The sequence below is a fragment of the Glycine soja genome, chromosome 12, assembly GCF_004193775.1.
Source record: "Glycine soja cultivar W05 chromosome 12, ASM419377v2, whole genome shotgun sequence".
NCBI lineage: Eukaryota > Viridiplantae > Streptophyta > Magnoliopsida > Fabales > Fabaceae > Glycine > Glycine soja.
Window position 1 is genome coordinate 36,440,063 of NC_041013.1, and position 20,523 is coordinate 36,460,585.

General features: G+C 34.5%; 2 protein-coding genes across 7 annotated transcripts; one reads left to right on the forward strand and one right to left on the reverse strand.

Moving 5' to 3' along the window:
* Window positions 1–870: 870 nt before the first annotated feature.
* On the forward strand, window positions 871–13,072 carry LOC114379952 (MACPF domain-containing protein At4g24290-like). Of its 6 annotated transcripts, none has more exons than XM_028338801.1 (8): window positions 871–1,013; window positions 1,718–1,999; window positions 2,875–3,113; window positions 4,088–4,289; window positions 4,880–4,948; window positions 5,031–5,220; window positions 5,311–5,477; window positions 12,003–13,072. In XM_028338801.1, exons 2-8 carry the CDS (start codon window positions 1,739–1,741, stop codon window positions 12,693–12,695), a joined length of 1,821 nt encoding a protein of 606 aa, XP_028194602.1. In that variant the 5' UTR covers window positions 871–1,013; window positions 1,718–1,738; the 3' UTR covers window positions 12,696–13,072. The 6 variants fall into 6 exon arrangements, with proteins under 6 accessions (XP_028194602.1, XP_028194599.1, XP_028194605.1 ...); XM_028338798.1 differs by having other exon boundaries at window positions 885–1,075; XM_028338804.1 differs by having other exon boundaries at window positions 886–1,075; window positions 5,034–5,220; window positions 12,003–13,064.
* Window positions 13,073–15,205: 2,133 nt separating this feature from the next.
* LOC114379412 lies at window positions 15,206–17,865 on the reverse strand. The gene is made up of 3 exons (XM_028338063.1): window positions 17,165–17,865; window positions 15,847–16,298; window positions 15,206–15,389 (listed from the first exon to the last, which is right to left on the reverse strand). Exons 2-3 carry the CDS (start codon window positions 16,126–16,128, stop codon window positions 15,249–15,251), a joined length of 423 nt encoding a protein of 140 aa, XP_028193864.1. The 5' UTR covers window positions 16,129–16,298; window positions 17,165–17,865; the 3' UTR covers window positions 15,206–15,248.
* Window positions 17,866–20,523: the final 2,658 nt, after the last annotated feature.

The window sequence follows — 20,523 nt, forward strand, 5'->3', positions numbered from 1 at the left end:
ATGAAACAATAAAAAAGACTTATAAGAAAACTTATGAAATATTTTTTCTTTAATAACTAGCCTAGAACCTCATTAGAGTCTTTGACTTCCAAATGAAAATCTAAAGTATTCTCATAAATATTGATTTTTTAATAGATTATAAGACTAATTTTTAATTCAAAATTTAATCTTATTTAAAATTGTTTAACCTTTTTTAGAGTGTATTTATTAGGAATAAACTCAACTTCTTTTGTACAAACTCAATTTATGTTTTCAATTAATAATTGATTTCATCCTAACTCAACTTAGGGGGATTCATATCCTCTCCAATTGAAAATAATTGGAGAGTCTCCAATTAATAAATGTTTAATCATTAGATTAAATTAGAGGTTGAGATTTGGTTGTGTTCAATTTAATATATTTTTTAAAACAACAATAATGTTCCTATATAGTTTTTTCCAATCCAAAATATCTCTAATTTAATGTTTTGGTATAGCTTTTTCCAATCCAAATCGTCTCTGATTCTTGACTTTTCTCATGCAATCATTCTTCGTAAACGTGTTTTATTGGAGAACAATCGCACACGACGACAAAAAACCTTCAAGAACCACTGAAATTTAATTTTTCATGATGAAGTGGCTCCAAACACTACCTCCACCCTCTCCGATGAAAAGAATTATTGGAGTTCTTCCAGTGTTGTCATGGATAGAATCAAAAAACGACTGTACTATTTTAAAAAACAAAAAAAAGTAAGTTAGAAATGTGATCAAATCTAACCCTCCAATTTAATCTAATGATTGAAAATTTATTAATCAGAGAATTCGGATCCCAACTTATGTCTACAACTGTCTGGATAAAATTTATAAAAGAATCTATCATTACTCTTCAAAATGTTTCACTATGGCTTAAATTAAAGATCATAATTTGCAAATGATACCAAAAGTGCAAGTATGATTTTGTACTGAGTCAGAAAGTACAGTCAATGTTTTGGGATAATGGTGGCCGTAAAGTTTGAGAATCCCATATTCCAAACTGTAATCTTCAATGCTATTATTGCTCTCATTTGTCGCTCAATAGTTAAAAATTACTCCTAAATGTATGTTAGTCCACTACTCTTCCAGTTCCCATTCAACTCTCTCCTCTCTCTTCGTCTAATTTCCCCCCGAAAAATCCAATTTTTACTTTAGGGTTTTGAAATCCCAGCTACTGCTTTCGCCTGATCTGCGATTAGCGATTGGGTGGCGGCCTCTATTTCCGAGGCTGTGATAAGCTTATCTTGCACCGTAATTATTATTATTATTATTATGATGTATGCTTATTAGAAATTTTGGCTAAGAATGCAGTTGTTTGTTTTGAAGTACACTACATACTGAGCTCTGGCTCTGGGGTGGGGTGGGGCATGAAATGCCTGAATTGCAGCCGAGCTTTTTCATTAGTGGGGCAGTATGCAGAGTTGAATCATTGCAGGATTTATTATTACTTTTTTTTTTGGCTGGGCATAAAGGAGTGAATGCTTTACTAGTCTGTCTTGAAAATTTCTCCATTGTCGGTTTTGAGATAAATCTGTCAGTTACCTTCCGAGCAATCATTTATAGTTTGCGATTGTATACATGAATTGTGTGTTTTAGATGGTGAATTGATTTATATGTGTGTAAACTAAGTTCCTAATATTCTAAGTTAAATTGACACGAATAGCTGCTTAAGAATGCTGAATTGTGGGGTTTGGTTTTCATTTCAGTGAAGAGTGATGTGCTGAGACATGGCACTTAAAGTTTCTGCTGGTAAGGCTGCCGAGATTGCAATTGGGTCCATTGGTCGTGGCTATGATATATCTACTGATATAAGGCTCAAGTATTGTAAAGGGGATTCCATAAATTCACGTTTAATTGAGATAGATGAAACTGATGTAAGAGAGGTGGTACTACCTGGTGGAGTTTCAATACCAAATGTTTCCAAATCAATAAAATGTGATAAAGGGGAACGCATACGGTTCAGGTCCGATGTTCTGTCTTTTCAACAGGTAAACTTTCCTGATTTTCTTCAGGAGCTGAATTCTGGAATCATGTATTTTGCTTGAATGAAAATTTTGGCTGTTAATTGGAAATTAATTATGAAGATTGTTGTGCATCATTTTACCCGTTTCCTTTCTTCTTAAGTGTTTTGATTTTGATCTCCTTATTGGAATGCACCTTTCATCTTTAGTATATAAATAGATGGATTGGATAGATGCATAATGCATTAACAACCTAATCACCTATCATGGAAATTCAGTTTTGAATTTACCGAAATGTGGGAAGGTCATTACTCTAGCCATATATTTCCAAAGTGGCTTTGTCATCACTGTCAAAACTTTACTGTATGGGTTCAAAACCATGATATATGATAAAGGAAAACGGCTCAGTCCATAAAGAATCCCCCCCTTCTCATTTCTTGTGTTTTGTTTGTAACCCACTCCTTCTGGTCATTTGTTGCTGAAGTTTGTTTTCAGTATGATGTGTCCTGGTTGCTTTGCTATAATAATACCTGCTGCCCAAAGTCAATGAAGGGTTGGGTCAACTGGTAGGATCAGGCTGTTTGATTTCTGTTGATAATCCTTCATTGGTAGGTAATCTGTAGATAGCCACTACAAGCTGCAAAAGCATGTGGCATGCCATAACCACTTAGTGTCATACATGTATCACTAAGTAGCCAAATCATCTTAGAATTATAAATCTGTTCGTAGGTTTCTAAAGGCTTTTTGAATGCTTTTTAAGGGACAGAACTAAATATTTCTTTTGTTTATTATTTGCTATTTCAGTGGTAATGAATTTTCTTTTTGTCAACTGTTTTAAGTATTAAGTAATGCATGCATCGTCTCCCTTTCATTCACTGTTTGCTCCTTTTAAATGTTTTCAGATGTCAGAGCAATTCAATCAGGAGTTATCTTTGACTGGCAAGATTCCCTCAGGTCTTTTCAATACAATGTTTGAATTTTCTGGGAGTTGGCAAAGAGATGCAGCCCATACAAAGTCCCTTGCTTTTGATGGGGTCTTAATTACACTTTACACTGTTGCATTAGAGAAGTCTCAGATGGTCCTCTGTGACCACGTTAAAAAAGCTGTACCATCATCATGGGACCCTCCTGCATTAGCAAGGTGAATTGAGCTTTATTAATGTAATCTTGACCAAATGGTGATACTATTTCCAATTTCCTTGTCAAATGAAATATTGTCACTCTCCTAATTCTAGTTTCGACATCTTGGTCAGTTCTTGGAAATATGGGTACCTTCTGATGTTCAGCTTCTTAATGATTGAGGTTCTATAGCTGATTCATTGTATCAAAAATTTACAAATGACCTTTAATGATAATTGAGTAGATATAAATCCTTCTTAATGATTGAGGAATAGGTGGAGGCTCTCCAATTTATTACTGTTGTTTTATCCCCAGGATTATATTTGAGATTTCTATCTTCACCACTATATGACATTCACGTGGTAGAAAATTTGTGAGAATGACTGTATGAATGAGGTTAATGATTTGAGTTTCATCTGTATCCAGGGAAATAATTGTAAAAACACATTTATGTCATTATGTGGTTACATATCTGAATATTCTTTCAATGAGATTCAATTTCATTAGGTTGACATAATTACATAATTTTAATTGAACTTTTCTTTGCTGATCAATGTCCTTTTTATTTAAAAATCTGATGTGGGCTTATAAATAACAACAACAGCAACAACAACAAAAGGGAGTTCATTGTTGATCTATGCCAATTATAAGCAACTATTATGTGATAAAAACTTATTTTGGCATGTTTGTTCTCTGATTTTGGTTGTTTATTTGTATTTAAATTTAGAATATAAAACTTCACAAATGGTATTATGGTTATAAGCTCAAACTTCTAATCAAATCAGGACTGATTTGGATCTATAATCTTTCTTCATATAGTTTTTGTATTTTCAAATTTTGTTTGTATTGGTTGAATGCACCAATCATGTTTAGATGCGACTTAAATTGACTGTCTTAAAAATTATTTAATTGTATTAGGATTAACTCTACTCATTTATCTTTTACTGTATTTTTGGTTTGAGACTCTGGCCAACTGTTCCTGTTCACAATTCTCAGGTTTATTGATACCTTTGGTACCCATATAATTGTTGGTATGAAAATGGGTGGAAAAGATGTAATATATTTGAAGCAGCAGCACTCATCAACTCTCCAACCTGCTGATGTTCAGAAAAAATTGAAAGAGATGGCCGATAGGAGGTTTCTAGATGCCAATGGCCACTATAGCATTGCTTCTGATCAAGTTTTCCCAAATGACAAGGTTTGTGAAGAATTTTGAGCTCAGGGATCAATCTTTATTTATCCTGCTATGTATATATTTTGCTATTTCATGAAAACATCAGAATATGGTTCCTTAAGATTGGATGGTTCTGAGATTTGATTGAGTCTTTTACTGTATTTTGCTTTGATATTTCATGCATTTAATGTCATACCAAAGCTCACTGCCCTGTATATATTTTGATTAAACATTGTCAGAGCAAAAGAAAGAATATCTGCATGAACTATGCGGTATACTACAATCTGGGCCATTAAAAAAAAGATACAGTGAATCATAGATTTTATTAATTGAGAGTGACTGATTAATTGAGAGGAAGTTAGGGGAGAGTCCAAAGGTCTCTTGAAAACTTGGAGTTGGAGGGTTATTGAATCTACTATTCTGCACTACCTTTGTATCTTCAATCATTCATCTCTGATCTTGTATTCCATTGATACAGACCCAGAGATCATTTCTGTTAATTAGCCTTCCTTTATGTTTCTATGTTTTGATCCTGTTCTATTTCAATGTTCATTCTTGTGAATTTCCGTTGGGTTGAAACTTGAAGGTATCTAACCAATTTTGCTTCCCTTCAGTTTGGAATCAGGGAGCAGAGGCTAACATTTGCTAATATTAGTCCATCAAGTTCTTATTCACATAAGGAGGTGCGCTTAAAATATTTAACCTTGACAATATTTTTAATATTTATATTTACAATCGCAATTTTGCTTTAACTATTTTTTATAGCAGGATATTGTAAGCATTTGCAAGAGGAGGGGTGGGAGGGATGACAGAAATCTATCCCATAATGAGTGGTTGCAAACTGTTCAGTCAGAGCCTGATGTGATCTCAATGTCGTTCATTCCAATTACGTCTGTATTGAATGGAGTGCCAGGGAGTGGATTCTTGAGCCATGCCATAAACCTTTATTTGCGATGTGAGAAAAATTGCTATTTTTATTTGCATACATTCTATCTAAATAACATTTCCCTTTGGTATTTGACTATAAAAATTGTCCATTATGCAGATAAACCACCGATTGTAGAGCTCCACCAATTCTTGGAATTCCAGCTGCCAAGGCAGTGGGCACCTGTATTCAGTGACCTTCCTCTTGGTCCCCAACGAAAGCAACGGAGTTCTGCATCTTTACAGTTTAGCTTCATGGGCCCAAAGCTTTATGTTAACTCCACACAGGTGAAAGTTTGTTCTTGGTCCTGGATATCTAGGTATTCATTGGTTGTGCCTCTATGGGTCATAACTAATCACATTCATGTCTTTGTTTGTCATTTAGTAGGACCAACCAACAAGGAAAAATATGTGGGAGGAAATTTTGTGTGAAGAAGCTTTTAGGATTTATTTTCGTTAGCATGTAGTGGAACCTAGTCTTGCAAAAAAAGAGATGCATTGTTCTTGTTCGTGTGGTAATATGCTGCACAGATACGATACATGTATCCGATAGGATGCATATCCAATATTGTGATACGATTATTCTTAAATATATAGGATATGGCACGTGTAAAATACATATTTTGATATATATATAAAATGATGGAAGCTTGCTTGTGGAGCTTCAATGGAGGCTGGATCTTTGAGCTTCAATGAGGTCCTTCAATGGTGATTTTTCACCATGGAGATGCAGCGGAAGGCAAAGGAGAAGAGGATAGGGGAGGCACCATCCACTAGGGAATAAGCCAAGGAAGAAGGAGCTTCACCACCAAGAATTGCCTTGGATAAGAAGCTTGAAGAGGATGCTTTAATGGAGGAAAAGAAAGAGAGAAGGGGGGAGCACGAAATTGAAGGAATAAAAGAAGGAAAGAAGTGGAACTTTGAAGTGTATCTCATAAGACTTTCATTCATCAAAGTTACCACAAGTGTTACACATGCTTCTATTTATAGACTAGGTAGCTTCCTTGAGAAGCTTTCTTGAGAAAACTTCCTTGAGAAACTTCTTTGAGAAAACTTCCTTGAGAAGCTAGAGCTTAGCTACACACACCCCTCTCATAACTAAGCTCACCTCCTTGAGAAGCTTCTTTAAGAAGATTTCTAAAGAAGCTAGAGCTTAGCTACACATACCTCTCTAATAGCTAAGCTCACCTCCTTGAGATGAGAAGCTAGAGCTTAGCTACACACCCCCTATAATAGCTAAGCTCACCCCCATGACAAAAAAAAACATGAAAATACAAAAAAAAAAGTCCTTACTACAAAGACTACTCAAAATGTCCCGAAATACAAGGCTAAAACCCTATACTATTAGAATGGCCAAAATACAAGGCCCAAACGAAGAAAAAACCTATTTTAATATTTACAAAGATAAGCGGGTCATGCTTAGCCCATGGGCTCGAAATCTACCCTAAGGCTCATGAGAACCTTAGGGCCTTCCCTTGGATCTCTAGCCCAATCTACTTGGAGTCTTCTACCCAATGCCCTTGCGGGATAGGATTGCATCATTCCCTCCACCTTGGAAAGGATTTGACCTCAAATCCCGAGGTTCTTCATACTCTGGGCTCCTTCCCTCAACACCTGTAAAAAGAACAAAAACATATGTATTAGTGGTGTTTGGTATGTTGAAGTAAGGTGAGGTCTGAAAATCCATTTCCTGAGCATCTTCCCATGAAAGAACATGGTTTCTCACCAACTCAATGAGTGGTGCTACAAGTATAGAAAAGTATGGGACAAACCTTTTGTAAAAGTTTGTTAAGTCATGGAAGCCCCAAATTTTTCTTATACTTGGTGGAGTGGGCCAATCAGGAATGACCTTTATTCTCTTAGGGTTCATGGGAACCCCTTGATCACTATTTGAAAAATTAAGAAAAGTAACGCAATAAAACATACCTTTTTCTGTATTTTCATATTGATTATTCCTACCAAAAAGTATGACAAACCTAAGGTGTCCCATATGAGTACCTAAGTTTGTATTGAAACTAAAAATAAGAACAAACCTACCTAATGGGTCCCTATGTACACACACCATGAAGATGTTAGGTGTACGAGTGATTTTACAAAAGAGGGTTGCACCACTCAAAATATTCATCATACCAGCTATTTTAGGAACTTGGTGCGTAACAATACCTATTTTGGGCACCAACAAAGCACAAGGATTTAAGCTCTTGCGAACCAAACCCTCATCCAACAACTTCTTTACTTGAGGAATAAACTCAAGCCTAAGAGGTGTGGCAATGCTAGCAAGTGCCTTTTTACAAAAGAGAAAATGTGAAGGTTGTCTAAAAGGGAAAGTTTCTTTAATGTTTGTCTTTATTGTAAAATGACTTTCCTTCTTAGCTAAACTCTTGGAGGAGACACTTACCTCCTTACACTTACCTCCTTACACTTCTCTTTAACCACTAATGGTTGTCCTTCTTCTTGGGGGTAGATTTCTTCACTAGATTCTTCCCCTTTTGCTTCTTCACTTTCACTAGAGGAAGGTGAAGTAGTAGCCTCATCTTGGCTATTATAAATGTCTTGGCCCCTCATAATCATGGTTTTTGTGGTGGGGCATTGAGAAGTAATGTGTCCTCTTCCAAGACATTTAAAGCACTTTATAGAGCTAGTTTTCTCTTGCATACTAACCTTAGGGGCTTGCTTTTCTATTGTCTTCCCCTTATCATCTTTGGGCTTAGAAGGTGTCACCCCTAAGATGCCTTGACCTTGGTCTTTCTTTCGATAAGAGTGAGAGCCATAAGATTTTGAAGTAGACTTCTTTTTAAGTTGTTGCTCTACCCTTATTTCCCAATCTAAGTTAGCCTCTACATTGTCCTTCCCATTGAAGTATGAGAGTTTAATGTTAGCCTCTTGAGGCTTTCTTTCCTTTTCTCTTCTATGGGAGTGAGGTCTAAGATGTGACCTATGCCTTCCTTCGTAATAGTCACGAAGTTCTTCACTTAGGCTTTTGCAAGAGTTATGACTACTATAGGAGGCATGTTTTTCTCTTTTCATTTCTTTCATTATTTTTCTTCTTTCTTCCTCTCTTATTTTCTTTCTTTCATCTTGACTTATTTCTTCCACTCTTTTTTTTCCTTTTTCTTTTCTCTCTTGTTTTTCTTTCCATAACTTGAGGGAACTCAACTCATCTAAGATTCTAGATAAAGGGTCTTTATGACTAGTACCCTTGCCATTAACACTAGATGAATGATGACTCATGTTGGTTCCTAAGTTGTGGTTCTTTCTTGTTGGAGGTTTGAAAACAAAAGGTAAAAGAAACTATGGTTGAAACTAGCTAATTAAACACTAAAAGAGGTGTGAAAGATAAGGTAAAAAACTAATTGGTAAAAGGAAAGCTATCTAGGATGTTTGACAATGGAAGGTAAAGGAAATAAGCTATGAAAGTAAGCAAGAAATGTAAACTAGGCGAATCCTAAGAGTGTTTGGATGACCACATTCAAGGTTCCCAACAAAACACTCACTATCCTAAGGAAAAATTGCCTAAAATTATTACACACAAATGGAAGTTTGGTAACCTGTTGGAGGCTTCCAACACACTTCCAATGAAAGGCCTTTTTGTTACAAAACTTGAAAGCAATGAAGGTAAGTAAATTGCAAATTACAAAATTACAAAACGGTCCTCAATTTTGGTGGTTGTTCTCTCTTTGGTGATTCACTCAATTTGGAGTGCTTCTTAGTCCAATAGCTCTTAAGGTGGTTGGCCCCTTGCTTCTTGACTCAAATTCTTCAAGGGATGGCACCAATCCTCCTTCCAATTCCCTATATGACAACTCACAAACAAGGAAACAAAGAGACAAGAAATAACCAAAGACCAAAAAAAAAAAATGAAATGAAAGGTAAACCAATGGAGTTTTAACAAGACAATTTTTCAAGGATTATTCAACAATTAAAGCAATGAAAAGGACATAGAAGCAAGCTAGGACTCAAAGAGAAACTTAGAATGGCTCTAGAGTAGAGTAAAAAAAACTGAAAAAAAGACTCAACAAACCTCTAGCTTTGGCACTTGTCTTCTCACTAATTTTCAATTGAAATTTCTAATTATAGAATAAATTTTGAGCCAAAACAACAAGCACACTTCCCTTTCACCTTTTTTTTTTCTGGATACTGATTTTCCTGCCAAATTGTGTGATTTTTCGTATTTTTTTCCTTTTATCCAAATCACTTGTTTCTTTTTTTATAACTTTTTTCCAGATGTCTATAAAATTCAGTAAAATTTTCAGCTCAAAATTCGAAGTAACCAATTCTCAGTAATTTTTACAAGTTTGTATGTCCAAGCTGCCAGCACCAGCGATTTGTTTCTTTAAGCATGGTATATTGATTGCCTTGGGCTTACTTTCAACCTTCCTATGTATGTTGAACTCACTAGGATTGTTTACCATAGTTTTAGGAGTTCAATATTCACTTAGGATCAACATTTCAGCCAGCAATTCAATCACCAAAACTCAAATTCACAATAGACACAATCATAAGGAAACCTAAAAGTTCAAGAAAAGGTTCACAATCAAATACTCTCTAAGAATTTTGCATGAACATGTTAAGGACTAATTAACATGAAAGATTTGACTCAAATCAACTAATAGGCTAAAAGAATTTCATACACTCATGAACAAATGAGTTAGAAAAAGAAACAAGAAAAATAAAATTCAGCACAACATAAGAAATCTTATGTGACAAGTTTCATGACTAGACATGACTTCTATGACAAAACTACAATAGGTGAACAAGTCACTCTAGATTTTTGAGGTTTTCTTCTACTTTAATGTTTTTGTAAGAATTTTATGGTTTAGGTTTCAGCCACAAAAAATAACAAGACAAAACTCAAAGGAACCTAAACTCAATACAATTCATGGTTCAAGAACAAGAACAAGAACAAGAAATTTGAACCATAGAAAATCAAATCTAACTTCTATAGCAAGTTTAATCGGTGGAAACTCTAAAGAATCATGTTAACAACATTTAGAACAAGACATGTGAGGAGATACATGGAGAAAAATGAAGAAACAACAATGGAAGAGAAGGTAAAGAAAAAAAAATTAATGGAGGTTTAAGGTGCACCTACTTGAAGCTCTTGTGCTCTGATACCACTTGATGGAAGCTTGCTTGTGGAGCTTCAATGGAGGCTGGATCTTTGAGCTTCAATGAGGTCCTTCAATGGTGATTTTTCACCATGGAGATGCAGCGGAAGGCAAAGGAGAAGAGGATAGGGGAGGCACCATCCACTAGGGAATAAGCCAAGGAAGAAGGAGCTTCACCACTAAGAATTGCCTTGGATAAGAAGCTTGAAGAGGATGTTTTAATGGAGGAAAAGAAAGAGAGAAGGGGGGAGCACGAAATTGAAGGAATAAAAGAAGGAAAGAAGTGGAACTTTGAAGTGTATCTCATAAGACTTTCATTCATCAAAATTACCACAAGTGTTACACATGCTTCTATTTATAGACTAGGTAGCTTCCTTGAGAAGCTTTCTTGAGAAAACTTCCTTGAGAAGCTTCTTTGAGAAAACTTCCTTGAGAAGCTAGAGCTTAGCTACACACACCCCTCTCATAACTAAGCTCACCTCCTTGAGAAGCTTCTTTAAGAAGATTCTTAAAGAAGCTAGAGCTTAACTACACATACCTCTCTAATAGCTAAGCTCACCTCCTTGAGATGAGAAGCTAGAGCTTAGCTACACACCCCCTATAATAGCTAAGCTCACCCCCATGACAAAAAAAAACATGAAAATACAAAAAAAAAGTCCTTACTACAAAGACTACTCAAAATGCCCCGAAATACAAGGCTAAAACCCTATACTATTAGAATGGCCAAAATACAAGGCCCAAACGAAGAAAAAACCTATTTTAATATTTACAAAGATAAGCGGGTCATGCTTAGCCCATGGGCTCGAAATCTACCCTAAGGCTCATGAGAACCTTAGGGCCTTCCCTTGGATCTCTAGCCCAATCTACTTGGAGTCTTCTATCCAATGCCCTTGTGGGATAGGATTGCATCATAAAAGTTCATAAAACATAATAAATATATAATTGTAATTCTGCAAGTCCAAATTAAGAACATACTTCTAGGACATTACTAAAAAAAAAAAAAACTGAATCATTGTCATCATAATTCACTCTCTATTGTCTACAAATTGAAATAGTATCAATCTCATTCCTTTCTTAAATTCATCAAGGGACAATGCTTATATGTTTCTATATTATAAATGCTTCATTTTGAGAAGCTAATATGAGATAGCTTCTATAGATAAGCTTATGCCTAAGCTAATTATAACTTGTGAAGAAGTTCATTTCATTTCTTCTTATTTTCTTCTTATACTTCACTGTTACGTATCAGTGAAGTATTCAAGAGTATTGGTATTGGATAGGCAGGGATATGGATACATGAAGCAAATGTGCTTCATAGTATGGTATAGACTAAAACGCTATTGTTAACATTCATCAATTCATAATTTTTTAAACTTGGATGTTTTATAATTTGTGGTCCTTGATTCTCTATATCATTTTTTTTTGGGTGGAACTCGGGTGATTTTAATATACTATAGTTTCTTTGTTTTAATAGTCCACAACATGTAAGTTTTTGAAAGCATCCGTAACTCATGATATTGGTAGTGGTGTTTCTAATCTGTGCTCATGGGCACATGTTAAGAACACAAAAATAAAGTTAATTAGAAGCATTAATAGGATACATTTAATTTTTCTTAACATGTGCCATCGAAACACTAGAAAACCCCTATTAGTAATTTATAACCTCTGTGCTGAAGCCAGGAATACTTGTCATGTTATATATCAGGTTGATGTAGGTAAGAGGCCAGTGACTGGTCTCCGTCTTTATCTTGAAGGTAAGAAAAGCAATCGGTTGGCCATCCATTTGCAACACCTTTCATCACTTCCAAAAATCTTCCAGCTTGAAGATGATCCAAATGAAAACTTTTGGCGGAAGTCTTATGATAGGAGATTCTATGAGAAGGTTCAATGGAAGAATTTCTCTCATGTGTGCACTGCTCCGGTGGAATCTGAGGAGGATCTTTCAATAGTGACTGGAGCACAATTGCAAGTTGAGAATTATGGCATAAAAAATATACTCTTCTTAAGACTTCGATTCTCAACTGTGTTGGGAGCTAAAGCAGTGAAGCATCCTGAGTGGGAGGGGTCGCTCAAGTTGGGAGCGAAGTCAGGACTCATATCCACTTTAATCAGCCAACACTTCACGTCAACATTTCAGAAGCCACCTCCGCGACCAGCAGATGTTAATATAAATTCTGCTGTCTATCCGGGCGGCCCTCCTGTTCCTGTGCAAGCTCCTAAGCTTCTCAAATTTGTTGACACAACTGAGATGACCAGAGGACCACAAGAGTCTCCTGGCTATTGGGTTATCTCTGGAGCAAAGCTTGTTGTTGATAAGGGCAAGATTTCTCTCCGGGTTAAGTATTCTTTGTTGACCATGGTATTACCAGATGAAGAAGAGATGTTGGATGATCAGTAGCTGATTCCTTGCCTCCAGCAAACAAGTGCTCATTTTTAAAGTGTGGTAGGTCGGGAAATAAGAAAGAAGGTAGAGGGTACTACTAGTTATCACTTGGCTTTGGTTTTGCTAATCAGGTTGGCCTTCTTGTGAAGAGAGAGAGAGAGAGAGAGAGAGAGGCAAGTGTAAGTTACTCAAGGAGTGCAGTGGCTTTCCCCTTGTAATGTAAACTTTTACAGTCCAATACCATGACTTGTTGAAAATTACTATTAGAAATCAACTCCACTTTGGCCAATTAATTACTTATCGTGTTTGGGTAGGATCACCTTGACAAATTATGGTGTAAACAGTAATATATATCAATTTAATACGTTGAGAAATTATGTTTTCTTTCTTAATCATTCTCATTACTAATTTGAGTTAGCTGGTTCTTAAGCATAACTTTTCTAATGGGGGAGAGGAAGGACGAGCACAGATGGCGTGGTGATAAAGAAATAGTATTAAAGATGAGAGTGGGACTCCAAGTCAATTTCACATTTCATCCGGTGACTAATTCTTTTAGGACCAAGTTCGTATTGTTTGCTGCTTGTTTCTTTACTTTTATGACTGCAAACTAAGTTAGTTACGTCCAAAATAACGTTATAAAATAAATAATATTGTTACACATAACATTAAAAATTTTAATATGCATTTAAATTTTAATAATAAATTTTGTGATAATTAATTTTGATATAAATCATACAAATTATTTAATCCGTATATTTTTTTATAAATAAAAAATATTTATCATTACAAAATTTAATATATATTAAATTTTATAATAGTAAAAAAAATTTAATGAACAAATGAGTAATTTAACATATTAATAATTAAAAAAATAAAACTTTAAGGAATTAAAAAAAAAAACAAAAAACCAATATATATTAGCACCCAAGTTTAACTCCTAAGGAAGCGCTTTATGAAGCCTTCTGAAATTTGATTGATTTATTTATTCTCTTTCTACACACTGAAGAAGATAACTTTAATTTAGAAAATATAATATTGGATGCACCTAACAACACCCTAATTTAGAAAACACAATATTGGGTGCACCTAGCAACACCCAAAATATTTTGGTAGGCATGCCATAGAAACAATATCCTAAAAGCTCTTTTAGTAAGATTTTGGATATAAGTTGTATTTCACAAAATAATTGGTTTAATTGTACTTTTGGTGATATTATTTTATAAAATCAAGATTTCTAAGCTAGCACTACCAACAATAAAAAAATAAAAATATATAATATCAAGAAAACATTTATATAATTCACATCATAAGATGAAAACAAATATCACATATCATTGTTGCTCATCTTGTACATATAAAAATCTCATTTATAATGTAAAATTTTCATTTTATTTAATGAAAGGAGTTTCTTTCATTAAGAGAAACTCATGAAGAACATGTTTTAAAGGATTTGATTTGGTTTATTTGTTTGAATTATCCTTTCATACAATTAAAATTAAGAAATAGGAAAGTATAACTTGATAGAAGTGTTAAGGATAAGATTAAATAGCATCAATCACTTAGGTTCAAGAGTTAAGGATTCTACAAATGATGTAATTATACCCATGACTGACTTGCTTAATGCTTAATGTAAAAAATAAAATTAAAAAAGACAAAAAAATACTTAAAGACTTAATTAAAGTTACACAAACAATTTTGTTTATGAGAAAATTATATTCATAGATAGAGTAGCTAACGTCTCAACGTGATAACTCATTCTTTAGGTTTAATATATTATAATAAATAGATAGATATATAGATGGTCTTGACATTGCTTTAGCAAAGAAGAGATGGGGTATTGTTGTTAGTGTGTAAGTGATTTTTGTTGAAATAAAATGCTAACAATCGTTTGACCTAACACAATTTTTCCTTTTCCTTTTCCTTTTATCGTAACATGTGCAACCATTCCTCTACATGTAACTAAACACAGCCTTTCCTAGTGATGAGTTGGTTGGTAGTTAGAACTTACAAGTTATAGCTGTGGCAGTGTCATCACCTTTACGCTTACCACATTTGACATCACTCTCCTCTCATGAGAGGAACCATGAACGGAAGAGTGTCGCTCATTACACTAATCACTAATCACTAATCAGCCACCTCCATTGTAATTAAGTGAAGCTCACATGTACAACACAAATCTGTGGACGCAACGCAACTTGGACGACACGAGACCCTCAAGGGAGTAATAATGGCCATTAATAAAACTATAATGACTTCAAATTAAAGAGTATGTGTCGATAATGTAAATTATTTAACAGTGTAATCTAATTATAAACCGTTTGTTGATTTTTGTAGTAGTTAGATATTTTTCATTAATTAATAGTGCCGATTTTTTAAAAATATATAGGCAAAAACCCAAACACATTTGCTTTATGGTTCATCCCTAGTGTGGTTTGATAAGTATAATGAGAAGCGAAGTCTTAAATCATACCACCGACTTCCTATTTAACTGAAGAAAACATATAAATAGACACAAGTGGGTAGTATGTGTATGCAGAGAGGAGAGGTTAGAAAATTTGCGGAAATGAATTAATTAAATACAAAGTGATGATCATGAGAAGGCCAATAAACCCCTTCCCTTTGAGAAGGTAGCAGGGGAGCAGGTTGGGCGATGTAGGTAGGATACTGCTGCCCTGGCATTAAGACTGAGAAATTAGATGCTGCTGGAACCTGTCACAATCACAACAAAAAGTAAATAACATCACCCTTCAAATTCAATTTTATTAGTCATGTTAAAACAAACATCAATCGCATAAATAGCTAGGGAAAGTCACCTATTATTCATTCAACCACCATAACTTTCCAAAATACTACTACTATAATGTGCTCACTTTTTGTATTGAACTAATCACCAACTTTTTATAGTCAAACAAACATGTTTTGTTTTCTGGGTGGCCTGCAGGTTATTCTCCTTTATTTTAAATCAAATGCTCAAATTTTGAAGATTTAAATAACATTATTTATCTCAATTCAATCGTAAGCCTTCGTGAAAGTGAATAATTATTTTCTACTTCTTAACCAACACGGGTTAATTATCAAAACATTTTTTTCCCCATGCAGAGAGAGATGTCAGCAGGTTCTTGAAACAGTGAATAAAAGCAAGGTAACAAATTATGAAGAGACTTACTGATTGTGCATTTCCATGTTTTCCGGGGTGGTCCTGAATCTGATAGCGTCGCAGCATAGATTCTGGCGTGGAAAATTGTGAGGTGGGTTTGAACAAATGTTCAAATATGGCCATTATAAGAAACATTGAAATCAAAATGGCCGTGGCAACAAAACCAAAAGAAATAGCACTCATGGATGTCCCTAAGCTTTTCCATGGTGCTTCCTCATCAACTCCTGTTTGTGATGGGCCAGGGTTTGAGGACGGATATATGTTCCATGGCTTTGATCTTTCATCGCTCATGATACCTATATATATATGTCACTAATACTTTTCCTTCTCAACTTTTGTTTTGTCCTTCTAAAGAGAAAAAAAAAATATCACTGGCTGCAAATAACCTTAAGCATCATGGAAGCCAAGTAAGTTGAGGCTGTGTCGCCGTATCTAAAGATAATCTCAAGAGAAATTCTATCCTGAAACAAGGGAAAATAGAAAGCATCAGTAGTCCACTAAATAGAGAAGTTCATTGTAGAAATGGTTTTTCCTTTTTTTAACATGCACAGTAGCATCAAAACATTCTATGCCACGGTTAAAATCATCAAAGGGAAGATACAAACATCACCAAGCACAGTATAACCACAGTGCTTCAGTAAATAAATCATCAAGTGGCTAGGTCTACGGCTAAGACTAAATGCCAAAACAACGTACAACATCAGGAGATCCCAATTATATGTATGAATCTGGCATCCAACCTTTGCAACAGTTAATGCATTATTTAGCATCTACAGATATGAGATGACTCAAAACAAGAGTGGAGAGAAATGAAAACCACATATGTAAAGCTACCAACCGGTCAATTTTAAAGGCATTTATAGCAAGTCATTGACACTGGACTAATAGAAGTAACCATGAGAAGTTTTAAAAGGCATGATAAGATGAATACTTCAAGTAAACAAGTTTAATGAAAAAAAAATGGCTAGCCTGAGGTAATTATATTAAATGCTACAAGCACATGTATGGCCCAGTAATAGTGATATTGAAAAGAAATTTTACCATATGAAAACAAATTGCATAAAGGCCAGGCCAGACAAATTGATTAGTTTCAAAGGACATGATAAATTCAAACAGCAGCTCTTCAAAAACATATAGGAACGATGCAAAGAGTTGAAATTACCCCAAAAATGCAACAGAACAGGTTGTAATATTAAAGCATTTAGAAATGCCATTGAGACAGTAAGAGGAAGATTGGCTCAGTGGGGCTCCAATCCATGTCTATAGACTAAGTGTCATTGTGCAGTAGGTAAACAGAAATAATTCAAATTAACTGAAGGGAACTCACCTTTCAATTTGTCTTTGTCATAAGGGATTACCTTGAAGTGTGTTGTTCCAATTTCTTAACTGCCATCTTTTAAGGCAAGACTAGAGCACACTTGTTTATGCTATTATGCTTCACACAAACATGATGCTCAGCACGGTTAGCTTTATACCAATAGAAAATGTAAAGACAAAGGCGTAAGATAATCCTATTGGTACACTTTTCTATTTATGTTCCCATGTCGATGATCCTGATGCCTAACTTATTGAATACTATACCTTGTCAGAAGAAGCAAACTTAAAGAAATAAAAAAGAATGGGCCTTGCTGTCCGGAGAGCCAGAGCAAGAATTTTCAATTACTACTTTTAAAACTAAAAGTAGTCATATTTAAGGCTGGATTTCATCTAGCTTGTTGTAGTTAATCCAAGACTTTAAGTCACATGAATAGTGACTCTTGGTGGGACAAGTGCAAGCAATAATTTCCAACTACTATTAGAAATGACAACATTCCTTTGATATGTATGAATCTAATAATTATATGCATTTGGAAATCAAACAACAATTTTCATGATAAACAACACATACGGTAATACACCGAATAAAAGGAGATACGTACGCACGAGCTTGGGAAGTGGGGGAAATTAAAGACGAGAAAGAGACCGAAGGCACCTCTTGGAGGATTAAAGCCTAAAGTCTCTCTTTGATGATAGATAGCATTAATGTTTAGAATTTCCCTCTCTTCCAACATAACCATATATTCAAATGTAATCATGAGAAAGATTGCACCATGAATCTTTCATAATCTCATAAAATCTCCACTGATTAAAAGATATAAAAAGAAGAGAAAAAGGCTGCTGCAATATCGTGCAAATACCAACTCACACAATACACAAGAAACCCAAAAAATGAAAAAAATGAATACAATGTAATGATTATTATATAATAAATAATTATCAAAAGGGAGCTGGGTAAAAGAAAGTTTTGAAATCCTACAGCTAAGCAGTAGTAGAACATTCATGATTCAAGTGAAGAAAGAAATTATTTTATAGGGAAAAAGAAATAAAGCGGTGATGTAGACCACTTTTTTTGGCCAAAAATAACCTGGTTAAGGGAAAACCAAGAGCCAAGACTATTACCTTCTGCTAGCTAAGTTTTACGTTAAATTAAATCAAATGCACCCATTTCTGTTAATCATTCATCCCCAAAACTCAAAGTAATTACTGAAAAGAATGAAGTAATAATTAACAAAAAAATGATTAAAAGAAAAAGCATTGAGTAAACATCTTTTGTCAACGAGACAATCACATTGTCTGAGGAATATGAAAGCTTATCTGTAACTATCTTAGCAACCCCCCCTCCCCCAAAGAAAAAGGTAAGAAAGAGATGAATTTGAGGAGAATAGATGCAAACATCACTTTCACTTTACTGTGTTACAATCAATTGGTTTAAGACGACATTGTATGAACTACCATCCATAATTATTGCCCAGTTGACACGGATGAAGGGGTAAATTGTGGGCTCCTTATTCCTCAAGTTCTCTCAGTACTTGCATTTGAAGTAATCCAAAGAATAAGTGTATAAATTCTGAGTTATTTGAAATTACATTCATACACTGTTTCAAAGCATAACAGCTAAAGGAAAAGAAAAGTGTTGGCCATTTGCATGTATATAAGACATGTTTTTGACAAAAGAAGATGGCCCCGTGACAAGAAAGCGCACTCAAGAAAATGTTGAAAAATAGATTGAAGCATAAATGTCTCCATCTTAAGCAACCTTGACTTTTACAACGAAGAAATTCTACATATATAGTCCAAACAAGAGACTATAATTGGTTAAATTGGTGAACGTGGAGGGCAGGCTGTGCTGTACTATATTTATGATCTCTGTCACGTTCATGGGTTGTTTTTCACCTGCTTGTTCAGATCATCATGACACCCCAACTCCACTCTCCCTTCATGCAAGTTTCACATTATTCTAATACTTTTTTCTTTTTTAACTTTCATTAAAAAAATTAACTTTGTAAAATGTTGGATACTTGTTTAGCATAGTATTGGTATAAGTATCATCACAACGAAACAATGATTAATCTTTGTCGAAAATCGTGGATATTTCCTTTTTAACATGTTCTATTCCATACCAAAGATTATATTTAAATTTTTTATAATTTGAATAAGAAACATAAGTTATTATCATTTATGTCAACTATTTTTGTTGGTACATTTGATACCATATAATATGACAGTTGATTAAACCAATCCTAAAAAAAAGAAGGAAAAATGTATAAAACTACATCAAAATAAAATTAAACAAAAATTTCTGATATATAACATGAATTGCGTTAATTATCTGCTTGTTGTGTACTCCTGCGCTACTGAATACTGATAGAAAAAAAAAGAATATCATAAAAAAGGTTAATTAAATTTGCCATTTTCGGTTAGCTTAGACATTCTATTTTATCTTCAACCAAACCAAAATAGGATTAAGATTTAAATAGATTGTTTTACACTTTTGTTTTGTTCATCATGAAACGGAAGTTGCACGGTGTGCGATTGGATTGGGCTCCATGGAGTGGTGTACAAGTTGGATTAACCTATTAATTTGGATCCATTCCTAAAGGGGTGTTGCTAGGTGCACCCAGCATTTAACATGAATGGGCAAAAATGCCCCTGCTTTAAATTTAAAAAGAAATAACGTGCACCCAACATCCCTTACGCGTTCCGTTTCTTCTTCTTCCCTGCCCCGTTTTGTTCTTGCACCCATTTTCTTCCTCGTTGTGCTGCCGTCTCCTCCACGTCTGGCCGTTAGAGCTTCTTCTCCTCCTTTGGGTGTCAGCATTGAGGACTTGCATTAAAGGGGTTGCTCCACCGTCGAGGTAAGTTTCTTCTCCCCGTTAATGGCGTTTTCGTTTCTGGTTTTCATATGCTTACGGATGTAGTTGATCCATATTAGAAATAGGAATTAGTTTATTCATACGGATGTAGTTGATCCGTATTAGAAATAGGAATGAGGTAACATTCATACAAATGAAGTTCACCCGTATGATTCATACGGATAAAGTTCATCCGTAAGTGTAACTTCATCTATATGACTCATACAGATGAACTTCATCCGTATGAAGGTTTTAATTTTTTTTTTTGGAAAAATTTTTATTTGTTTTAAAAAATGTTTTTAAATAGGATTTGTATTTCTTTGTTTTGTATTAAAAATAGGTATCTTTTGTGTTTATAAAAATAATATGATTGCATGGTGGTATGAAATACTTTTAAAGTTTAATAGTAAATGATTGAATGTTTTTGTTTTTTATGTTTAATATATTTGAATTAAAATAGTGATATGTTATTTAATTATGCATTTTGTGTTTTTATTATGTACTCATATATGGT

Bases quoted from the DNA above. Each gene is read 5' to 3' on its own strand.
- LOC114379412 (XM_028338063.1), bottom strand. From the start codon at position 16,128: ATGAGCGATGAAAGATCAAAGCCATGGAACATATATCCGTCCTCAAAC. The intron at 15,390-15,846 runs GTAAGTCTCTTC...TGATTGTGACAG, and splicing joins AACATGGAAATGCACAATCA to GTTCCAGCAGCATCTAATTT.
- LOC114379952 (XM_028338801.1), top strand. From the start codon at position 1,739: ATGGCACTTAAAGTTTCTGCTGGTAAGGCTGCCGAGATTGCAATTGGG. The intron at 2,000-2,874 runs GTAAACTTTCCT...AAATGTTTTCAG, and splicing joins ATGTTCTGTCTTTTCAACAG to ATGTCAGAGCAATTCAATCA. The intron at 4,949-5,030 runs GTGCGCTTAAAA...TATTTTTTATAG, and splicing joins GTTCTTATTCACATAAGGAG to CAGGATATTGTAAGCATTTG.